This window comes from Rhea pennata, chromosome 16 (genome assembly GCF_028389875.1).
Source record: "Rhea pennata isolate bPtePen1 chromosome 16, bPtePen1.pri, whole genome shotgun sequence".
In the NCBI taxonomy this organism is placed as follows: Eukaryota; Metazoa; Chordata; class Aves; order Rheiformes; family Rheidae; genus Rhea; species Rhea pennata.
In genome coordinates this window covers 11,780,951-11,801,718 of record NC_084678.1, presented here as the reverse complement: position 1 = coordinate 11,801,718, position 20,768 = coordinate 11,780,951, and the positions used below count along the sequence as shown (strand labels likewise).

At 40.4% G+C, this 20,768-nt stretch overlaps 1 protein-coding gene across 1 annotated transcript; it reads right to left on the bottom strand.

Moving 5' to 3' along the window:
• Window positions 1-244: 244 nt before the first annotated feature.
• On the bottom strand, window positions 245-19,766 carry CASS4 (Cas scaffold protein family member 4). Its single transcript, XM_062589291.1, has 7 exons — window positions 19,685-19,766; window positions 10,593-11,021; window positions 7,231-7,335; window positions 6,002-6,151; window positions 2,539-3,870; window positions 1,636-1,695; window positions 245-968 (listed from the first exon to the last, which is right to left on the bottom strand). Exons 1-7 carry the CDS (start codon window positions 19,694-19,696, stop codon window positions 555-557), a joined length of 2,502 nt encoding a protein of 833 aa, XP_062445275.1. The 5' UTR covers window positions 19,697-19,766; the 3' UTR covers window positions 245-554.
• Window positions 19,767-20,768: the final 1,002 nt, after the last annotated feature.

Genomic DNA, 20,768 nt, shown 5'->3' with positions numbered 1-20,768 from the left:
AAATGGATTAAAAAAAAAAGTGATTACAGAATTTGAGTACAGTCCTCTAGAAATAGTTGATGATAGTTTCACATAGCAATGTGTCATAATTTATGGATGAATATGCTGCAAAATTTGAAGAGACCTTACATACCCAAATGGAAAAAAATATATATATTTTTTTTAATCTGTTTTTTTATCTGTTTATTTATCTGTTATTTTTGGAATTTTTAAAGAATCAGATACTAAAATAATTTTGCTCTAATATGCAGCAGACATTCTTGCCAGGACACTAGGAAGAAGAGGTTTCCAGCCATGGAACAGTGGAAAAGAAAGTACAGATTTAATTATACAAATCCTTTTCTGGGGCACAGAGTCTGCTGTTGTGGGGTCTGAAAATGCATCAGTACCCAAGGGAGCTGCCCAGCAGGACTTCTTAGTACTGACTGGAAGCTGGCCTTCTGGAGCTGCTTTTGCTCTCCTTGACTGCCAAATGCCAAAGGACTGAAGAAAGAATCATAACAACAGAGAAATTCAAGTTTTCACCAGTATTTCTAAAAATAATGAAGTTTCCTTCATTCCATCATTGCTCTGAACTGTTGTGTGTATTTAGACAGCTCATCAGTCTTGTTCTGAAGTTCCCTCATAGCGTCTGCATTTGGATATTGTATTGCAGCATTTTTGGTGGCAAGGGCCAGATTTTTCAACAGGCTACAAAATCGACTGCTGCTGTGGAGAATGTCATTACGGGCATCTTTTTCTTGAGTTTCCTGGCAGAGAGAATCCACTAACTTCTGTCCCACCATAATGATCAGTTTGCTGTGTGATATGAAGATTTCAGGCGGTTGGTTATTGCTGAGACTATTTGTAAAGACACCAATTGCCTTGTGAAGTGCTCCAAAACACAGCATACAGTGTTCCGAAGGATTCATTTTCTTTGCAGAGTCCTGCTTGCTTTGAAAAATATTCCTTTTTGCAGATGGCAAAACCTAGAAAAAGGTTAAAAAAAAAAAAGAAAAAAAGACTCAGCATGGTAGCACACTGATAGTTAATTTGCTCTACCCTGTATTCTTTATGTTTCTTCACTTCAATGGAGTTTTGTTTGTTAGGAAACCCCAAAGTGTCACAGCCTAGAGGTCTTTTGCAGTTATTTCTCTTTCCTTTAAGTACTCGACTTCAAAACAGTATTTTCTCCCAATCACCTTTTCCCCAAACAGCTTTCACTGATAACACAATTTTGATAATGGATAGCACACAAAGTGCTGTAGTTAAAAATCAATCCTTTATACAGTCTGGACTTCCAACTTGCAGGTTATATAAAACATGTAGACTTGACTTTTAATGGTACTGAATTCATGATGGTTATGGATGATTAAAAATGTAGAAAAACAAGATAGTCAATCCTTAAACCAATACATTATAAGAAATTTTAAAATAATAACTCACATTCTTATGTTCATTACATATGAGGAAAATAAATGTTTTGCACAGTTTTTCAGCAGTAAAGAACAAACTGGGAGAATGATCAAAGAGAAAACAAATAGCTCTCCATGTATCAATATACATGTCCAAGCCCAAGTTATTTTGAATTTTAGCAAGCACAGAAATCAGAGACAAGAAGTCCTTGTAAGTAATAATTTTCAAAATCAAGAATACCTTTGTGTTTGAATCTGTGTTCTTCTTTGCTACCTCGGTAGCTGAATGGATTTTCTGTGCCTGTTATAAATCAAAATGAAAACAAAGTTGAAATGGTTTACATAAAATCTTTCAACGTAGATTTGGTTTTCTCTTATTTCAGGCAAAATGCTTCCTTTGGAGCCTTTATGTGCTATAGTGATATGAAACCTAAAGGGACTACAATGATACTTTTGTTAGAAGCAACGGTAATTCTTTTCTACTAAAAATGTAGTGTCTGATCCTGCAAGATCTAAGGCTGAAACCAACATCAACAAAACATAACTTATCCTAAATTCTAAAGACAAGTCACCATTTCTTTGTGAAATCAGTTAGAAGAGTTAGATTCTTAGCAGGCATTTTGGTACCTGGCAGAAACTTTCTAACAAATAAATTTGATAATTCACATTAAGAGTTTAATTTGTAAATTTTTTTTTCTGTAAAACTGGTTTTCTAATACATCCCATGTTAGAAAGTTAACATTTCCTATATCATGGTGTCATATTTATACAGGCAAGAAAAGAACTAATAGTCTAAAGAGAGGAAATGTATGTCTTAACCCCCAGCTAAAAGCTATGTATCAAATGAATTTAAAAAGCTAAGCTAAAATGTATTCTCAGTGCTATCTTGCTGCTTAGGTAAATTTTTTGACTCCAGTTCTTTCTATAATTACTGATCATTGTACCTGCACCCCCTAGCACTCTAATGAAATCCTGAGTTCATACTGAGTCTGAAAAAAGACCTTTGTACTAATGCAAAGTTAAAACAATGATAATAACTTAATATCTGTAAACAATCAAGAAGACTATAGCTAGTACAGGTAGTACTGTATAGGCAGTATAGGTAGTACAGGAAGTACTATAACCTAGTATAGGTTATACTAACCTGTAGCTGAACATAATCACAGTCCTCAACGGCATTTTCTTTTGGTTTGTCAGAAGAGACTTGACTTTGGTTTGGTTTATCAGGAACATTTCTTTGAAGTGAATCGAATTCTATTCTTCTGGGCAATGTAATCTGTTTTGCTATTTTATATTCTGTGTTCAATTTTGATTGCTTCATTTCTTGTTCCTTGTCATTCTTTCTGAAGAGAAGCTTTCCATTGGCAATGATGATGGATACAAATCTCTTAATATCATCTGGAATTGTACGAGCTACCATAACAAAGCGATCGAGATCATCTGGGTTATTCTGAGGTTTCTTGATAACCAACACCTCTGGCAACCATTTGCAGTTGTTTAATGCTTCTCTTGTTTCTGTTAAGATTTGGAATGAGTTCACAAGAATTTCTAGCTGTTTTTTAATTCTGATCTGAAGGTTATTATCAGTGAGGTAAGAGGCATTTACCTTTATGGCTTGAGCAAAGGCCAAGAATTCTCCCATTGACACTTTTATGTGATCAATTGCTCTATGGATTTCTTCAATGTTTTTCTCTAGGTGTTCTTGTAATCTCCATTTACTGCTCACAAAGATCATTAAACTCGCGACTGAGCTAGATACACTGTGCTGCAATCTAGTCAGTGTCTCTATGGCTACCTCAAGGTCTAGTTTGATTTCGTTGATAGGCTCTTCTGATGATGACACCGAAAAGGACTCAGCAGAAGAGTTTGAGGATGTAGAGGTAGTGCTTGTTCTGCTATCCACGCTAGAAAGAGATACTCTGTCCTGTTCTAATTTTACATCTTTTGAGAGCTGTGGAGGAACATGGTATGCCTGGTCTCCAGAACTGTTGTTTTCTCCCATCTCCTTCCTGCATTGTGAAACAGTGGGCATAGCTTTTGGAATATCATAAACATTCACTTCAGAAATCTGATTCTCAACCTTTGGAGCCAGGAGACTTTGAGGCACATCGTGGCTACCGTTTTGTTGAAAAAGGAACGTGTCCCGTGAAGATGGAACGTCATAAAGAGGGACATCTGGAACTATTGCTTTGTTTTGTGTTGGTGGAATATCATATAACTGTGGATTTACAACTTTGGCTTCTGTGTTTGTTGTCAGTGCCCTGTACCTGGCTGGTGGTATATCATACAACACCTGACTCTCCAAGGAATGGCCAGGAGGGCTTTGTTTAAATCCTTTTTTTTCTGGTGATACTGGAATATCATAAATCCATTCTGACTTTCGAGGATTTGGCAAGGTATTGTAATGGCCCCAGCACTTTTTCTGAGATCCATTTTCTGAAACATCAGGTTCTCTTTTGGGAGGAACATCATATAACTACAACAGAGCACACAGGATTTATAAGCAGTGTTTATAAACAAGAGAAATAAGAAACAAGACTGAGTTCTCAGAGGATGTAAATGTATGCAAGTCCAGTAATATCAATGGAACTACACCACTGAAAAGTATAGCCAATAATTCTTACTGCTTATTAAGTAAGATTTTATCAGACTCTCAGTGAGAGGAAAACACTTGATTTTCCATTATCCCCCACCACATTCATATGCATACACTGAGAGGAATAAATCATAAAAAGGCACAACAGACCATTTTCAAATAGCTGCAATGAGTTTACATTTTTACTTGACAGAGGTCTCCTAAGATTAATACAGATCTTACTTAGTGCCTTACAATACATGCTTATGCACAGCTGAAATCTGTAAGCTGGAAAATGTGTATGCAAGAATACTTCTTGTGTAAGAAAATCTAGAGTAATAATAATAGGCACATTGGGACAGATCACACCTGGATGCCTCACAAGCATGAGCAGGAGGGAGTGCGAGGAGCTATAGGAATGTGCAGCCATAAGAAACTATTGAAGTGACTGCTGCCTAACAAATATTTTAAAGAGAATTGGTAAAGTCAAGCTGCACAATTTGCAGAAAATGTGATGAGAAGGGGAGTGCAGACAGGACTGTTTCAGACCACAGCCAGAATTTTTTGAATTTCCCATGAATGAAGAATTCTAACAAAATTTGATTCTGGAAACAACAATAGACCATGTCTCCAAAAGCAAATCTGCTCCCAGGCTGTTGCAGCTGCTCAGTAAAATTGTTAACAGCCGTGAAGCTGCCAAGAATGCTGGCTTCAACGAGCTATTGCCTAATATGCCAGGTCTCAGGCTGGGGGCAGAAGCAGTCCTCCCGGCACCTCTGAAGCTACACACTAGGCACAAATGGCTTCTGCAATCATGGGGCAGCTGCCAACCTGTGGAAGTTCTCTTCAAAGCCGCAAAACCGGGAAGCAGCAGACTCCCTGTGCAGGATGGTCAGCCCTGGAATCAAGGACCCCCACTTGTGAAGGAGGCTGTCAAAATCCCCTTGGATCCTAAAACTGTTCAGGAAAGCTGAGATATTTCACACTCAGCTAATCAAGAGTTCCCATCTAGACATTTGCTTTGTTATGAAATTTCAGACCAGCCCTTTCTTCAAGGATGAGGCTTCTCACACAGTGGGAAAGAGTTGGGAAGGCTGATTCCTCCCTCATGGTCATTGCACAGAGCCAGGCATGCTGCACTTCCAAAGGAGGCCTGTGCACAGCAATGGAGAGACAGACCCCTTTCCTCCCCTCACGCTTTATGCTGGGATGGTGCAGCTTCACGTTGCACTTCTAGGTCTATGAGCCTTGCTGCTCTGTGCTTCACAAATCCAAATGCACTTTCACAAATAGTAATGGGAAAGGAGAGCATTCATCTCAGGACAGCTAATACCTCAGTGTTTGGGAAACCACTGTGGCATGGAGGATGGCAAATTGATGCAAGCAAAGCAAGGATTTAAGCCTGAATCATATCTTCCAGGTATTCTAGTGTGAGTCTTTACTTCGTTATATCCTAACATGGAACAGTAATACATTTCAAATCTTGGAAAGGATTAATGAGAAAGGAGACCTGTTTACAGCCAAGCTACATGTTGAGTACACATCTTTTGTTCTATGGTTATAATAATAATATTGCTATTTTAAGCTGGTAAACTGGAACTGAGTTTCTCATCCAAATTTTTGCAGTGATCCAGTGGCAGATCATGGTATACTTGAGTTATATCTCACTGTTAGAATGTAAACAGTTTGTTTCTGTCTGCTTAGACATTATAAACAGTCAGCCATTCAAGAATGTAGGGCATTGAATTTACTTCTCACATTGTCCTAAAAAGATAATCTAAAAAATCTTTTTTTTTCCTAAAAAGCAAATACAAATACAGTAGTAGTCCTAGTCCTGCTACGTACCCTGATTACCAGAACCCAGTAGTATTTGTTCTTTAAATATTAAGTACACAGTACTGTGCTGAAGATGTGCTGGTACTATCACTGTCATCCTCACCTGTGATACACCTCAAAGGAGGTTCCACACATATGAGCAACATCACAGTAGTAAAGAGATATTACTTGCTTATGTCCAGTGATTCTTACATACATTGCTCACTGAGGCATCTTTCTGGACAACGGTCCCTGCCTTTTCTGGGCTGGATGGGATGTCATAAAGCTGGTTCGGCTCTTCCCAGAAACATTCAGTGGATCCAAAGAGTGCAGATCCCTTTCTTCTTGTGGGTGGAGTGGCACCGCTCTAGTCAAAGGAAAATACGCAGTCTGGATTCAATTCTTTTTAGAGCCCACTGAAGACTTTGGTGTTATCAAAGGCGTTCAGGTCATATGCTGCATAGTTCTTGGTTCCTGCAGCTTGGGTCAGGACATCATCTGTTGGAGGATGGCTAAAGTGCTTTGGCACACTGCTGTATGGGAGGGAGGCGGGCGCTAGGTGGTGCAAGGAGGCTGTCACCAGCACTCCCAGCTATCAGTCTGAACAGGGATCACCCCATTTAGAGAAAGTGGGCAAAACAAGATGTCTATTGATAACCTGACAATAAGTCAACTACACCGGTCTGAATCCTGTGCTGCTGGGTGCTCTCAGGGAGCATAAGGTGTCCTAGGAGGCTCTGCAGACTTGCTCTACTGCAGCATGCCCATCTTTCCATCATAGCAGGAGATCCTAGCTCCTCTCCCAGCCTTGTGACCCTGACACACTGCAGAGAGGAGGTGAGGGAAATGTGGTGACATTCAGTCTCCCCTAGGAAGCACAGCATCAAGAAAAAGATCGTATGACAGGTTGCTTCAAGAGGTATATCCAAAAAGGCAGGGTTACATGATCTAATCCCTTGCATTTTGTTGCCCAGAGGGAGGGTGGTGTGGATGACCTTTTAGTTTCCATTTGTATATGCACTAATACCTCTTCTGTAAACATTTCACTTCAGTTTATAGAAAACACTTTAATCTTCTCAGTCAACAAAGGAGACAAAGAGACAAATCTCATTTCCTCACCGTAAAGCAAGAGCTTGGCTGCTCTGTCTGACTTTGGGAATTCATCTGTAAAAAACTGTCTCATAACTGAATCAAGGTAAAACTTAAAGTGTTCATTAGAAATATAACTGGATTTAAGACATATTTCTCTAAATATCTAACAAGTTCAAAAGAGAATTGCTTTAGGTTTTTAACTTCCCTAAAAAAGCACGAGTTTCGGCCGGATTTTACAGAAGAATTCAAAACAAACAGAAAACGGTAGTTTCCTTTGAAATGTATTCTAAGGTCTCCTGTGAGGGACAGGAAGCAGGGCTCCCACTGCACTAGGGGTACCGTGATAGGACTCACCTGCGTGAATAAGAACTCTCGGTGCTGTGATGATGGAACATCATATACCTCAGGTCTGATATTTGGGACTGAAGCCCGGCATGCTCTCGGAAGAGTAAGTAGGTGCTTAGAGGGGAAAAAAAATGTGAAAAAGCTGCAGTGAACTCAGGACCTCTTTTAAAACTTGATTAGTTAAATAGACCATATATAGAGAAAACACTCCTAAGTGATTAAAAACCTTTCAAATATTCACTGATGCTAGTAGACAAAATCTGACTTTAAAAGCAGGCCTGGTATTTTTTCTTGTAATGGTAATTCCCCTTTGCCAGCATTTCTACTTTATTTCAGATAGGAATTGACACATACAGATTAAAGACAATCTGCCTTATTAACAAAGGGAGAGGAAAGACTAGGAGAGAACATAGCTTCAGATATCTAAGTCTTTTGACTACCCAAAAGCAGAACCACCAAAAAAAGAAGTTAGGGGAATTTCTACTTCGCATGCTCACAGAGCCATTAGGTCAAGCCACATTTAGTGGGACCAGGAGCAGCAAGAAGGTCCAGGTAGAGATGCATTAGTTTGTAGTAATGAAAGATTTAATCTCTCCGAAGAAATAAACCTGGTTACTTCAGTGTCCTGTCCACCTCCATAAACAGACAAACCTGATCTAGAAACCCCCTTATCTAGGTCAGTTACAGATTAATTTTCTTGTTTGCTTTATACCTCATTTTAAGAGCTACAATCAGATCTGTAGGACAATTAGTTAAGATGCCAAGTATTGGAAAAGTACTTTTTATCAACCCCAAAATCATTATGAGTTATGTTTATTCCCCATGGGTTCAGCCTGGCTCTCGACAGCCAGTTTATAGGTGGGCTGTAGCAACACCAAACTACTGACCCATGGGAATACCATTGGAGGAGAGACGTTATAGTTATAGTTATTTAAACTACATATATATATATATATATGTATATATATATATATGTTTAAAACTTATTATATCTGGTTATCGGAGATAGTGTTCTCCATCATGTAAGAGTTGTAGCCACTAAATTTAGGGGAAATGTGGTAGAGGAACAGGACTCTGGCTTACATCTGCTTGCTTCTTGTTTGTGAAAGCACTCAGCTTTTCTCTGAAGAAAGGAAATGAAAAATTAACACAAATCCCCCTTGTGCTCTGAAGTAGGAGCTATCTTGTTTGCAAAACAGCACTAACAGGCATAAAAGAGAATTTCCAGAGAAGATAGGATAAAAGATAAGTGATATCCCTAGCCCAAGCCTGTTTTCAGATGGGCAAGTCTTATTTAGTACGTAACTAAAAGGAAACTCACTAAATATCACATCTGAGGAGAGTAAATTATTTTTAAGTACTTTCAGTCACAGTAGAGCAAGAAACTGTACTACGCATTAGACACCAAGTAAAGAAGTGACAATGCTTTTATGTAGGCTGAAAGCACACAGGCTCTGGGGGATTCTGTTTTGTTTTATTGCTTTCAGTCAGCTCCCTCAAAGACTTCCAGGGACTTTAGGCAGCTGCTCGGAGAACAGCTGAGTATGTCAGGAGCTTTGCCAGTTGTTCCATAGGATCTACACGGAGCGATCCAGAGTGCCTCCGTGCGTGTCCTGCACTCGCGTAGGCTGGTCACCTCTTATGCCTTCGCCTGCATCTGTGTGTGGCTGGGGACCACGCTGATACAGTTGCTGAAGAAACAGCTGTGATGCTGTGCAAGGGGTAGCTCAGGCAAATTTGAACTTATAAATAGTAAAAGTAGACCAGAATATTATTTTTTGTTCTTTGTTAAAGAAAGCAAGGCTTTGGTATCAGAGGGCAGCAGTATAAGTTCATGAAATGACAGACACAAAAAGCCAATGAACTCTTACCTTTTGCCACTCATTCAAATAAAAAATAAATAGATGTCTATTTCAGAGCTTGATTTGCTGACATAACATGGAAAATGTGCATCAATATTATACACTATTTGAAAATGCCTTCTTTAGGGTTGGAATGAGGAGAAATCAGATCACACCAAGTGCAAAAGGTTTTTTTGCAGATGTTACCCAATTTAAGCTTGCAGTTACAGTAACTGCACAAGGTATTTGGATGTGTAACTGAGATGTTGAAAATGCAGATTTCAGTCACCATACTACATTGAGTTTCTTTGTTTTCTAGCACCCATTTGCCACTTAAGCATGGAACCAGCACCTCAGCTGCTGTAAGCTGCCTTTTGACGCTGCGGAAGGAAAGCTGGCTGAATGTGTTCTGCAAATACAATGATCATTAAATTAGCCCAGAAAACTGTAGTTCAGGGCTGAAATTCTTTTCTTTGCCCTACTGTCAACCAACATTTATAACATGATTTTCATACAGGGAATAGTTTGTTTAAAAGAGCGACCAAGGGCTGAAGAGCTCATGGAACTGAGCATGAGTCTCCCTCTCCACCTGCCATATTATTCTTTCATTATAAAAGATTTCCCATGATTTTTTTGCCGAATAAAGTACAAGTTTTTAATGTTAAAATACTTGATGCTCTGTTTAATCAAATTATATTTTCCACCTACATGTTTCATTTGAATGCCGAATGCAGGGAGCAGGACGAAAAAAAGGGCCAGGCCAGGAAGCTGTATTGAAACCCCAGAGAATGGGGCTTGCAACCTCCCCTGCAGCTGCAGGGGCTGATGGCTATTGGTGACTGCTCTTATCCCACACAAACACAGACTGGCAGAGCAACTTGCACTTGCTATTGAGCAGTGAATCCCTGTCTCCTCCGGCATGCCTAAAGCAGGTAGCTGTCTATTTTGTGCAAGTCTAACAACAAGCTTGAAGAGCAGGAGAAGAGAGAGCTGGCAGCAGCACTATGAGCTTGCTGAGAAGCTGGAAACAGAAGAAACTAGAGCAAAGACAGTCATCTCAGCAAAGGTGATTTATTTATTACAAACCACACACAGGATTACAAAGACTCTACATACACCTAGAGGACTCTGTTATAGATGCATGCTGTAGACCATCAGAGAAGAAAGTTCTGTATCTTGCTACTTTAAATTTGGGAATGGACTTGTAAATAATTTCTAGATCACCCCAAACAAATGGTATATTTTTCACTTACTGTCCTATTCTACAGATGCCCTAAACTGTCAAAAAATGTGAGGGACACAATAATAGAGAATAATGGAGAATATAATATTTTGCCCAGAACAGCACTTCTTGCCTAACATCATACGCTATAATAGAATTTATAGAAGTTTCCTAAACATCATTTATTTGAATAGCTTTGCTGCAAATTCAGCTGAAATGTTCAGTCCTATAGCCTTTATTATTTCCCACCCCCCAATAATTGTTTTAATTATAAAATTTGTTACTGTATTATCTGCTCATATTCTTACCTGATTTCTTGAGCTTCGGGTCTTTTCACTGAGTAGCTGTGCAGCCAAGGCTGGGACCTGATATATTCCTTGGGAAGGTAGAGGAGAGATCCTAGCTGGTGATTTAACCCACCCATCCATCTTTTCATACGTAGACGACAATGTGGTAGACTTAGGAGTGGAAGGAACCTGGTAAATGTTTTGTTGGCCAACTGGCTGTTCGGCAGCATCACTCTCAGTGGAAGGAGGTGGCAGGTCTGCCTGAGAGCCAGCAAGGAGCTGGAGGCGATTAGCAGGAGCTAGGCCCTGTCTCCCATGGAGGGAACATTTCCACCAACCTTCACTGCCGACGACATTTTGGTCGAGAACTGTCAGGATGTCTCCTTTGCGGAAGGCCAGCTCATCAGAGCACTCTGCTTTGTTGTCATATAGTGCTTTCGCCAGAGTATTCTGGAGAGAAAAAAACAAAATGTGGGCTTTGCATTGTTTGTACCAGTGCAAATGTTACACTAGTTGCCTGTTCAGCATTTATCTCCACCTTAATTTCAATCTAATTCAAACCCACCAATTTTTATACTGAAGAATGTCTCTCTGAAGATGTTCTTATACTGAAGAGCATTGGTTTCAGTGTTAAGCATTTTCAGCATGCATGTACTATGTTCAGTGCAATAAATAATAAAATACTGTTATATATTTCTTCCTCATCTTTCCCTGTGAGATTCTTGAAGAACATTGCTAACATTCATTACTCTGACCTCATTAAAATCCCTCTGTGAAAAATGGTTGCTTTTTTCCCCAATGATATTCTAAAAATTCTTTGTCAGAAGTCACACAGGAAATGTATCACCAAACCAAAAAAACCCCTCATACCTTCCTGACTGCTAACTAATTTATCTGAGGACTTCAGCCACACATAAACAAGGCTAATTGTTTCTTACCTGAAAAAAAAATGCTTATTTTCCTTTAAGCTTTTTTCTTTTCTCAAAACCTTATGAAGACAGACTTCTCAGTAAGGCCAACCCTAAAGATTTTAATAAGTGTCCAGTGCTAATTCCAGTGGCAGAAATACTAGCAAAGAGCAGCATTTGGATGTTGAATGCTGCACCTTCTAACCCTGAGAATATGTTTCGAATTACCTGCAGAAGCATTTGCATTATTCCTAGCACTGGCAGACTAACAGAGCTCAGAGTAGTGTTTACTTCCCTGACACCTTCACTAGAGCATCACATTCTGCAGATGACACAGCCAAAGTGCTTGTGATCAGTGGTGTTGCACAAGGCATCTTCAAGTTGCCGCAGGACTGGTGAAGACAAACACTTCAGCAGGCTGTTGTCATGCAGCCCTGAACAAGAAAGCTGCATACTACCTAACGCAGAGAATCCCGCACTGATGGGATTCTTACGTGACTCATCAGTTAGAGGACAAAATTATGTATGTTTGTGTACTGTGATATCAAACCAATTAGCTCGGTAATCTTCTTGGCATGGCAGTGCATTTGCTGGCTTATCTTCAAGCAAGCACACCTGAGGCGGTGTCTGTGTTTCTCTCCACAATGCAGACACCAGCAGTATCCAAATACTGTAACCTTCAATAGATCTTTCAGCATCCTCGTGCAGTGCTCTTATTGTCATTTTTTAGACAGGAAACCAGGGAAAAGAGAGTGAGTGACTTTGCTAAGATCACAGAAAATCTGTGAGATAAAAGAATATGCATATTTCCCAGGGCTCTGAATTGCTCCTTGACCACAGAGTAGCCCTATTTGCCTTAGTTGAAGCCTGTACATTTGTGGCAATTATAAGTGCGTGGATAACTGTTTTATTTTTAGTATATTTAGGATCTTGATATTTGATTAATCATTACAAGATGACAGTTAATGAAAAGTAGTAGCAGAAGGTAGGTTTGTAGAAAGAATTGTGGACATAGAGTTTTCAGTACAACAACATCACATTTGCCTTCAGCTTTAAAATGAGGCTGACTGTCCCCACAGGATGTGTTCTAGCATCAACTTCTTATCAGAAAGAGCAAGTAATGTCCAAAGAGATAGTGCCCAAATAGGAAACATGACGCCTTATATTTTTGTCCAGAGCATTTGCTGTAAAGCAACAGCTGGTCTGAAGTAACAGCAGAAGAAAATGAGTTTGTCAGCTGAGCTGATGAAAGTGGCCTGTTGTTACTAGCATACATTTCTTCGTAAGGATGACCATGAACAACGGCCTTTTTATGATACACGGGTTTGCCCATCAGCAGCTGTTCGAGGTAGACAACAGTCCCATTTTCCTTATGTCATAGTGTGGTTAAAACAGTCTTCTTGCCTTGGACATGGTGGCCAACTCTCTGTCTGGACAATGGCAAATGCTCTGAACCACCTGTGTTTAAGTTAGACCTTAAGGAATCTCATCACAGGGTGCAGCCTGCGGTGGGTTTGGGCTTCACACATTGTTGCGCTTGTAATTAAAATCATTAACTGTAATTAAAATAAAAAGAGAGAGTAAACTTTTCCTATTATTTGTTAGTGACACTTCTAGATTTGGCTTACGTTTGGAGACCTTTTTATTGAGCACTGTAAAAAACACATTAGAAGAGAGTCTCTCTTGTTAAGAGCTGAAGAGGACAGGCAGGCGAGGGGAGGAGTACTCTCCTCCTCTTGCAAACAGGCGAGTGAAATATTAAGGGCCTTATCCAAGCTCACACAGGAAACCAGTGGTAGAGCCAGGAAGTCTGAACACGGAGGAACCGAGGCCCTGTTTAGTGCCTTAGACAAGACCGTCCTTCCTAGCTGCACCAATAAAATAAGAGGAAATTTTGGTTCACAGTATAGTTTTAAAAGACATCTGGTTGTCAACATTTTCCCAACTAATCCTCTCTTGTGGAAATAGCAAACTGGACACATTATAGGGCCGAATCCTTCAGTTAATCACCACATAAAAGTACACAAGTCTAATTTCAAACCTCAGCTGTTTTAGAGTAAATATGCCAATTTTTGCCAAGATAAATTGTGGCATGTATACATAACTCTACACTACAGCCTAAGTTATAGAAAGTGAGGAGGTGTTGTTCTCATCAGCAGCATTCAAATGTGACTGCAGCAAATATTAGAAGGAGAAAATATTTCAGCTATTCTCACATCTCTTTTCCTAGACAAACTAGATCTGTTTCCATTGCAAAACAAATAAAGTGAGAGAACAGCCAGGTCAGCGTAAGCAACAGAGAAGTCCATACTTAATTCAATAGCAAAGGTATTCCACACAGATGTTGTCAAAACTCAGCTGACCAGCATTTCATTTGGTAATGTCAGATGAGTATATTCAGGGGTGCCCACAGTGAACAAAATGTGAAATTTTAAGCTTACAACATGAAAGTCACCAGCTTCTCCAGTATAGAGGTCATTTCTTTGCATGAAGCACAGCACATTTCCCTTTGGTCTTGTCAATAAAAGCTGTGCAAACATCTGAGGGCAAGTAGCCCACAGTGGGACACCACTTTAAAGCATTTGACAGTGGTTCAGTTTTTTAAAGGTGATCTCTAATTGCTGGAGCTCAAATTAGGGTATCTGGGCTCACATCAGTAGGCAAAATGTATACCCAGGAACCTTTGAAATCATCTCAATTGCAAGCTGAACAAGAGGTGTCAAAATCATTGGGCACTTTGGGAGATCTGAGCTTGCTGGAACAACAAATTAATTATTCTTATAGATCAACTTCCATCCATGCAAAGAAAAAAAAAAAGCTAAAGACCAACTTCTTTCCTTGAAAAGACACTTCTATATATTTTTTTCAGTGCACACAACCCAGCAGAAAGTTGCATCAATATGTTGTAAAAACAGTACGAGCAATGCCACATAGCTCAAGTAACTTACCTTCTGCTGAATTCTGATCCTCCCCCAAAAACACAGAAGGAGGAACATTTTCACAAGATATAAGAAATAAGATGTTGAACAACTCTGCCTTTGTATTTTGCTCTTTATTCTCCTTTGCTCCTCTATTTATTGCTCTGGTAAGCCCTCTTTTTCTCTTATTTCCTTCCTGAGTGTTGTGGTTACTTTCTCACCTGGCCTCTCCAGCCTCGATAGTAGTAGGGGCTGGCATGAAGGAGATCTGTGGAGCATTTCTTTTATGCAGTGTTATCTAGGCAGTTTGGAAACCATTAGCAAAAGCTCCAGCAGTTTTTAGGAGTTGCAGCTGTGGAACCAGTCCGCCTTAGCCAAGGGTGCTACAGCACACTGTGAAGATCAGCCTGGTGCTGGTAAAACACACACTGTCACAGGCTAACAGTAACGCCTAACATCAGGCAGTGCTACTGTATTTAACTATTTTACAGGAGCTCCACACCAGCAGGTAGTGACCTAGCTAGCCTAGGTCCTGGGAAGCCACGTGGCTTTGGCAGCAAAGGACTTGTTGCTTTTCTAGTGGAGTTTGGGGTAGCAGTGACCTCCTCCCGGCGCTACACGATCCAGCAACAGCAGCAGAGTTAGATCGGTTATTAAAGCTAGGCTGGTTACATCTCCATTTCACTGAAATCAAACCCTTAGCAATACTTTCAGGGTATGAGCAATACTCATCCTAACCACTAGATTTTGGGATCACAGTAACATTGGGAGCAGTCTTGTGGATAAAAATTACAGGATGTTTATGACATGTGAGTGCTGGATCTGACAAAACAGACACATAGCTAAGGTCTACTGGTTATGTCTACAATTATGTGGAATGAGGATAGTTGTAGTACAGGATCTGGCTTGTCTAATTTGAGGCTATTAGTCAGAAATCAGGCCCTATCTACACTTTCAACCGCCTAGGACATATGTAAAGAATCACAGTGGCAGCCCCTTTCTATCATGTAAGCAGAAGCATCTTGACCTGCCATTAAATGTAAACAGGTCCTGCATTCCCAGGATCGCAGAGACCTTATGGGATGCTTGGATGGGAGGAAGCTGTGCTTTGGGGCCAATGGGATCTGCATTTTTTCTTTATTACCAGAGAAGCGGAAACTGGCTGTCTAACACTGTCATCCACAAAATGCCATCTAGGCCAGCTGCGGATGTGCGGATAGTTCTTTGTTATTGTATGCGATCCCTTTAATGTGTCCTTACAATAACCAACATAAGTACTAAAGCAACATAGAGGAGATCAAAGCGTTTTTCTGCTTTGGCATTTGTTGCTGCTTCCCCGTTAGCCCTTCGGCGGCCCTGAAAAATTCTTCTAAGACGAAGAACATCTTAAAGCCGGTCGACCACCGCTTGAGAAAGCACCTCCGTGGGCAGCGCGCTGCTCTTCTCCCTCACCGAGCAGATTTTGACGAGACGGTGACAGAGCGCAGAGCCGGAAGGCAGCGCCCGCGGCCTCTTCTCGAGACGTTATTCTCCCCCACGCCGGGGTCCGTGGCCTCCACCCAGCAATTCGATCGCTTCACGGCGTTAAGACCTCTGGTGATGTGGGTTCAATCAACTCAGGCCTGAAAAGTCCGTGTGTACCTAGAAGTGGGTCTCCTTTTTTATTGGACTTTGGATCGGTTGATCTAAATCACAAGATTTAGATAAACAAGATAAAAGCTCTCCCTACAAACCTGCCTTTTTTACATCTTTCTTGCCTGCATATCCTTATTCAGCAACACACCCACTACAAAACTTAAGCAGCACTTGGGAGTCTTCAGAATGAAAGCTGCTAACTTGTGAGAGTAAATGAAGAGAAGAAAAATTTTAGTTAAGAGTCAATAAGGCTGATAATTTTACCTTTTTGTATAAATCTGTAAAATACCATTCTATATCCTCAAGAAGGGAATACTTACATAGACTGACATCTGTGTTCTATATACATGTTTATGCTGTTGCAAAACAAAAATACCTTAAAACTTCATCATACAGTATTTAATATTACTAAGAATTCCTGATCCCTTTCCTATCCTGATCCTTATCCTTACCGTATAATACTATTCACAGAAAATAAAATGTAATCTGAAATATATGCAAATGTGGCTAGAAAAATTATCCATGTGATGATCATCTGAGCAGCTTCCCTGTAAGTCTGCCAAAATCATTTCGGTATTCCCACAATTTGTGTTTGGAAACTCCAAATCGCTGTTATGTACTATTTCATCAGATCTGTAGGGGTGCTAATACTTCACAACATCCTCGTTTCCAAACTAAAAAAAGCAAATATTTTGTTTTCCATTGCCTTATCTTTGCTTCTTTAAAAACCTATTGCAATAATCTAAAGAAGAGAGTTTTAATCATGGGAGTTTCTTTTGTGGATGAAGCACTTTTATTGCAGGAAAATGAGACTTAAAATATTTGAGGAGAAGGCAAAGATACAATTAAGAGCAGTGGGCTGTGTTTGCAAACCAGTTATGCTGATGCACAGTGATACCCTTTGACATGTTTACATAACTGTTTCCAGTTAATCTCTTCACCTCTGAGCAAAGCTGAAGAAATAAGCGTTCTCCATTGCCCTAATAGCTGGCAACAAGTTTCCCAAAGAAGTCCCTTTTAAATAGAAGCCCAGATTCAGTCAATTTAACTTTTGCCCAATTCGATTAATTGTAGAAAGAGCCAACATCTTCCAACACATGCAGAAGAAAGAAGAATTTACCTTAAATGCTCCGACTTTCTCCACACGCGTGTGACCTCGTTCTAGCTGTGCGCTGCTGTATGTCCCGTTTGCTGTGCTACCTTTTCTGTGAATTGCAGAAGCTCCTTACACTATGTTTATTGTTTTGTTGGTGTATTTTTTTATGGTTAGACAAAAGCTCCATATCTTTTTCTATGGGCATTTTAAAGAGCTGCGTTTAAACAAGGATTGAATGTCAGGACTTGCTTTTATTTCCCATTCAAAGGCTTAATTAATTTTTGGAGGATGGAACCAGGTTCTAATCATCAGGTTTTGAGTTCTGAAAGGTCCAATCAGTCTTTGATAAAATAAAGAACAACTAGTTTTCAAGCTTCAGGTAGATCCAGTTAAAGGAGAACTTGTGTGGAATCACATTTTGCCAGTGATACAGTGATGGGAGTTATAAATCAATTTTGTTAATTTTCCTCAGTTCCATTTTCTCCATAAATGGTGTTAATCAAATTCTAGATGTACTAAAACCAGCAGAAAAAATCCCTGTTTTCAGTGCCACCCAGTTTTTGTTCCCATTCCTCATATTTACAAGTGCTGTTTCATGCCTGAGTTCCAGGAATACTGAAACAAACTGCTATTTGTTGATTAAAAAAAAAATACATATATGTGTATTTCTGGGTTTGGGCTCCTCCTGCCATAGCAAGCTTCTTTAACCATATACTTCAAATTAATTTATTTTTCTGATTTTTCTGAACCTTTTTAGTATCTTCTTTGTGTTTGACCACAAAATTTATATCCAAACATGGACTTAAAAATTTAGAAAGAAAGTTCAGATGAGGATTAATTTTCTCTTTCTGGCTTCTAAGTAGTAGATGCTTAACACAGAGTCTTTAGAACTGGGCCCTTGCTCGTCTTCCTCTGCCTGCCCAGGGAATTGCCAAGAAATTCCTCGAACAGGTCGTGGGAGCCAAACACGTAAGCTGACCGTCTTGCCTTTGCTCATACAATAGGTTTTGTTCTGAAGCAAACTATTTCCTAGGTTCCTCCTCCATTCCTCCATCCGAGAAGTACAGAGAAATTTAGCAGAGAACAGAGCTAATCAACCTTGCTCCAATTCTATTTCCTGCACTTCTTCAGCAGACAAGAAAATAGGCTTTGCTCGTGACTGCTGAAATCACTGTTCCAAGAATAAATAGCATGTGGCCGTGTCCCTCATTACAAATTTTTTCGTTTGCGGCGACTGCTGTGCACTCTTCCACCTCGGTGCATAGGCGTGACAGGACACTGCCCCTTGGCCTCATATTGCTTGCAGTAGAGATGCTACAGACTGTGTGAACACCATAGGAATAACTAAATAACTGAATAATACCTGACCAATAACTGAAGGAGCAGATGGTCGAGAGAGGCTGCTCCCTCTGACTTGTAATGAACCAGGGCCGATGCTGCAACTCCTAGTGCCCCAGCTTCCCCCATCTGCCTCATTTCCATCAGCTGCCCCTAGATGTTATTTTTTTAAGACAATTTGTTAGAGCAAGGCTTCATTTATCTGAAATTTCTGCTTTTTTTCTGGGAAAAGAAGTTGAAGGTTTTCACCTGCCCTAATCACTAACGTGCGCAGCTGCTCCGCCGTCATTAACACAGCGCACAGGGGAACCGCGGCGCTCCCGGCCCTGCGTCACAGCCGCCGGAGCTCGGCTGTGATGTTAGCCTGAAAGACCTGCTTGCTTTCGGAGCCGCAGAAAGCCTAGCTCCTACCTACCGCAAAGCAAACTGATGCTAGGCGTCCGTGTGCGCGCTGCCCGGGAAGTCTGGGAGCCAAGCATTAACAAATACTTATAGAATGGGCTCGGTCCACCCCAGAAAGGTACCCCTCTGCTCCCAGGACACCGCAGTATTTTCTAAAAATGAACAGTATTACCGGTCCTTTCCTCTTCTGAGCATCAGCTCTCTTTGCAGGGGAGCACTCGCTGTAGATGGGGTCAGTCATTACCCTGGAGTGCAAAAGCTTTCCCAGCCTCACATAACTCATTTTCAAATAACTTGACATTTCTATACGAAAGCGTGACTCCAGTTCTTAACACATTTGCGTTAGCTATTTCCTAGTAATTGGTGGCAAAAATACACATATGTGGTTCCTCTTTAGGATGATGTATAAACTCAAGACAAGTTTTAATCATTTATGCTCATTAGTCCTAAGAAAACGAAAAAGGCAAGAGATATCTGAGGGCCAGCCAGTAGCATTCAGTGTATTTTTCTAGTAAAGTGTATTATTGCCTAGTATTAATGGTATACAACTTCACCCTTTCTAGTCAGGCTATTGTTCTTCTTGATAAAGCTTTTTTTTTTTTTTTTTTTTTTTTTTAAAAAAAAAAAAAACTAAGCATGGATTGTGTTTTAAAAGTTAAGACCATGTGTTCTGTTAGTAACTTGTAAAGAGGATCAAGAGCACTCTTTGAAAAGCGATCCTGACAGACACAAATATTTACACTGTATAAATTTTCATTAGAAATGAGATAAACAAAGTAGTTCATTGCAAGAGAAATACAATTATCTCATACTTACATTGACCTTCATCTTGCTGCCTTCTGCTTCCCCGTTACTCCATCCCCTAACCCAGGCGAGCGCGGTCTCCCCCTGCGCTGCCTCCCCCAGCCCAGCTCTTCAGAGCAGGCTCGAGGGTCTGGCTGGACGCCTGCAGAGCAAACGTCCAGCCTCCTTCCCCCCCCCGCCGCGTTTGCGGGGAGCCCCAGAGCAGAGCAGCTATGGGGACCGAATGGAGCTAATTACGCAGTGAAATCACCCCGGCGCTGCAATTGGCCTGCAGCTGCTGATGCAACGGGGGCCTGGCGCAGGGAGGCTCGGATGTGCCCCGTGCTGAGCCCCGCCGGGGATGCCGTCTACCCGTCTACGTTTTGCAGCTACATCTCAACAGGAAAAATACGAGGCCAAGAATACGATTTTCTTGGATTTTGAAGCATATTCATGGTCTTTGCAGCATCGTTCTTTTGCTCCTTGTTTTTCATACCTAAAAGGGGTTTGGCCTTATGCTTTGAAATTTTCATATTCAGTTCTCTAGAAAATAACACATCTCCTTTGTAATTGTGTAAATCACTGCAAAATAATCCTCTTATTAAAAAGCACAGAACCCGAGAGGAAAGCTAAACATTAACTGCAGGCCAGTTTTGTTACGAGTTTTGTTTTTAAATCATTTAATTTTAAAAAAATGTTTAATACTATCAAACAATATAATAATGTTTAATACTATCATTATTGTTGTTGCTATCTGCTCAACAACAGCTCTGCCAAAGTTATGCTTATGCAAGTGAGCAGGTTATACTGCTTCTTCACATTTTAATATCTTTAGTTTTGCACACTGTCACCGTTACTGCCTTTACACACACTGCCTTTTTTCTAGCTACAGTGTTTTCCTTCCTCTTTCTGTGGTAGCTTCGAGATGAAATTAGTCACTTCCAAGCCCACAATCCAGTAAGCAGAAAATAAGTGTACCTTGAATAGAAAATGTTGAATTGAAAATGCTTTCTCAACAAAATCTGGAGAACTGCTCAGGGGCTAGGAACAGGCAAACAGCTAATACATCTGTCCAAATGCAGAAAACTACCTGGCACAAAGCAATCCATCCGAATGC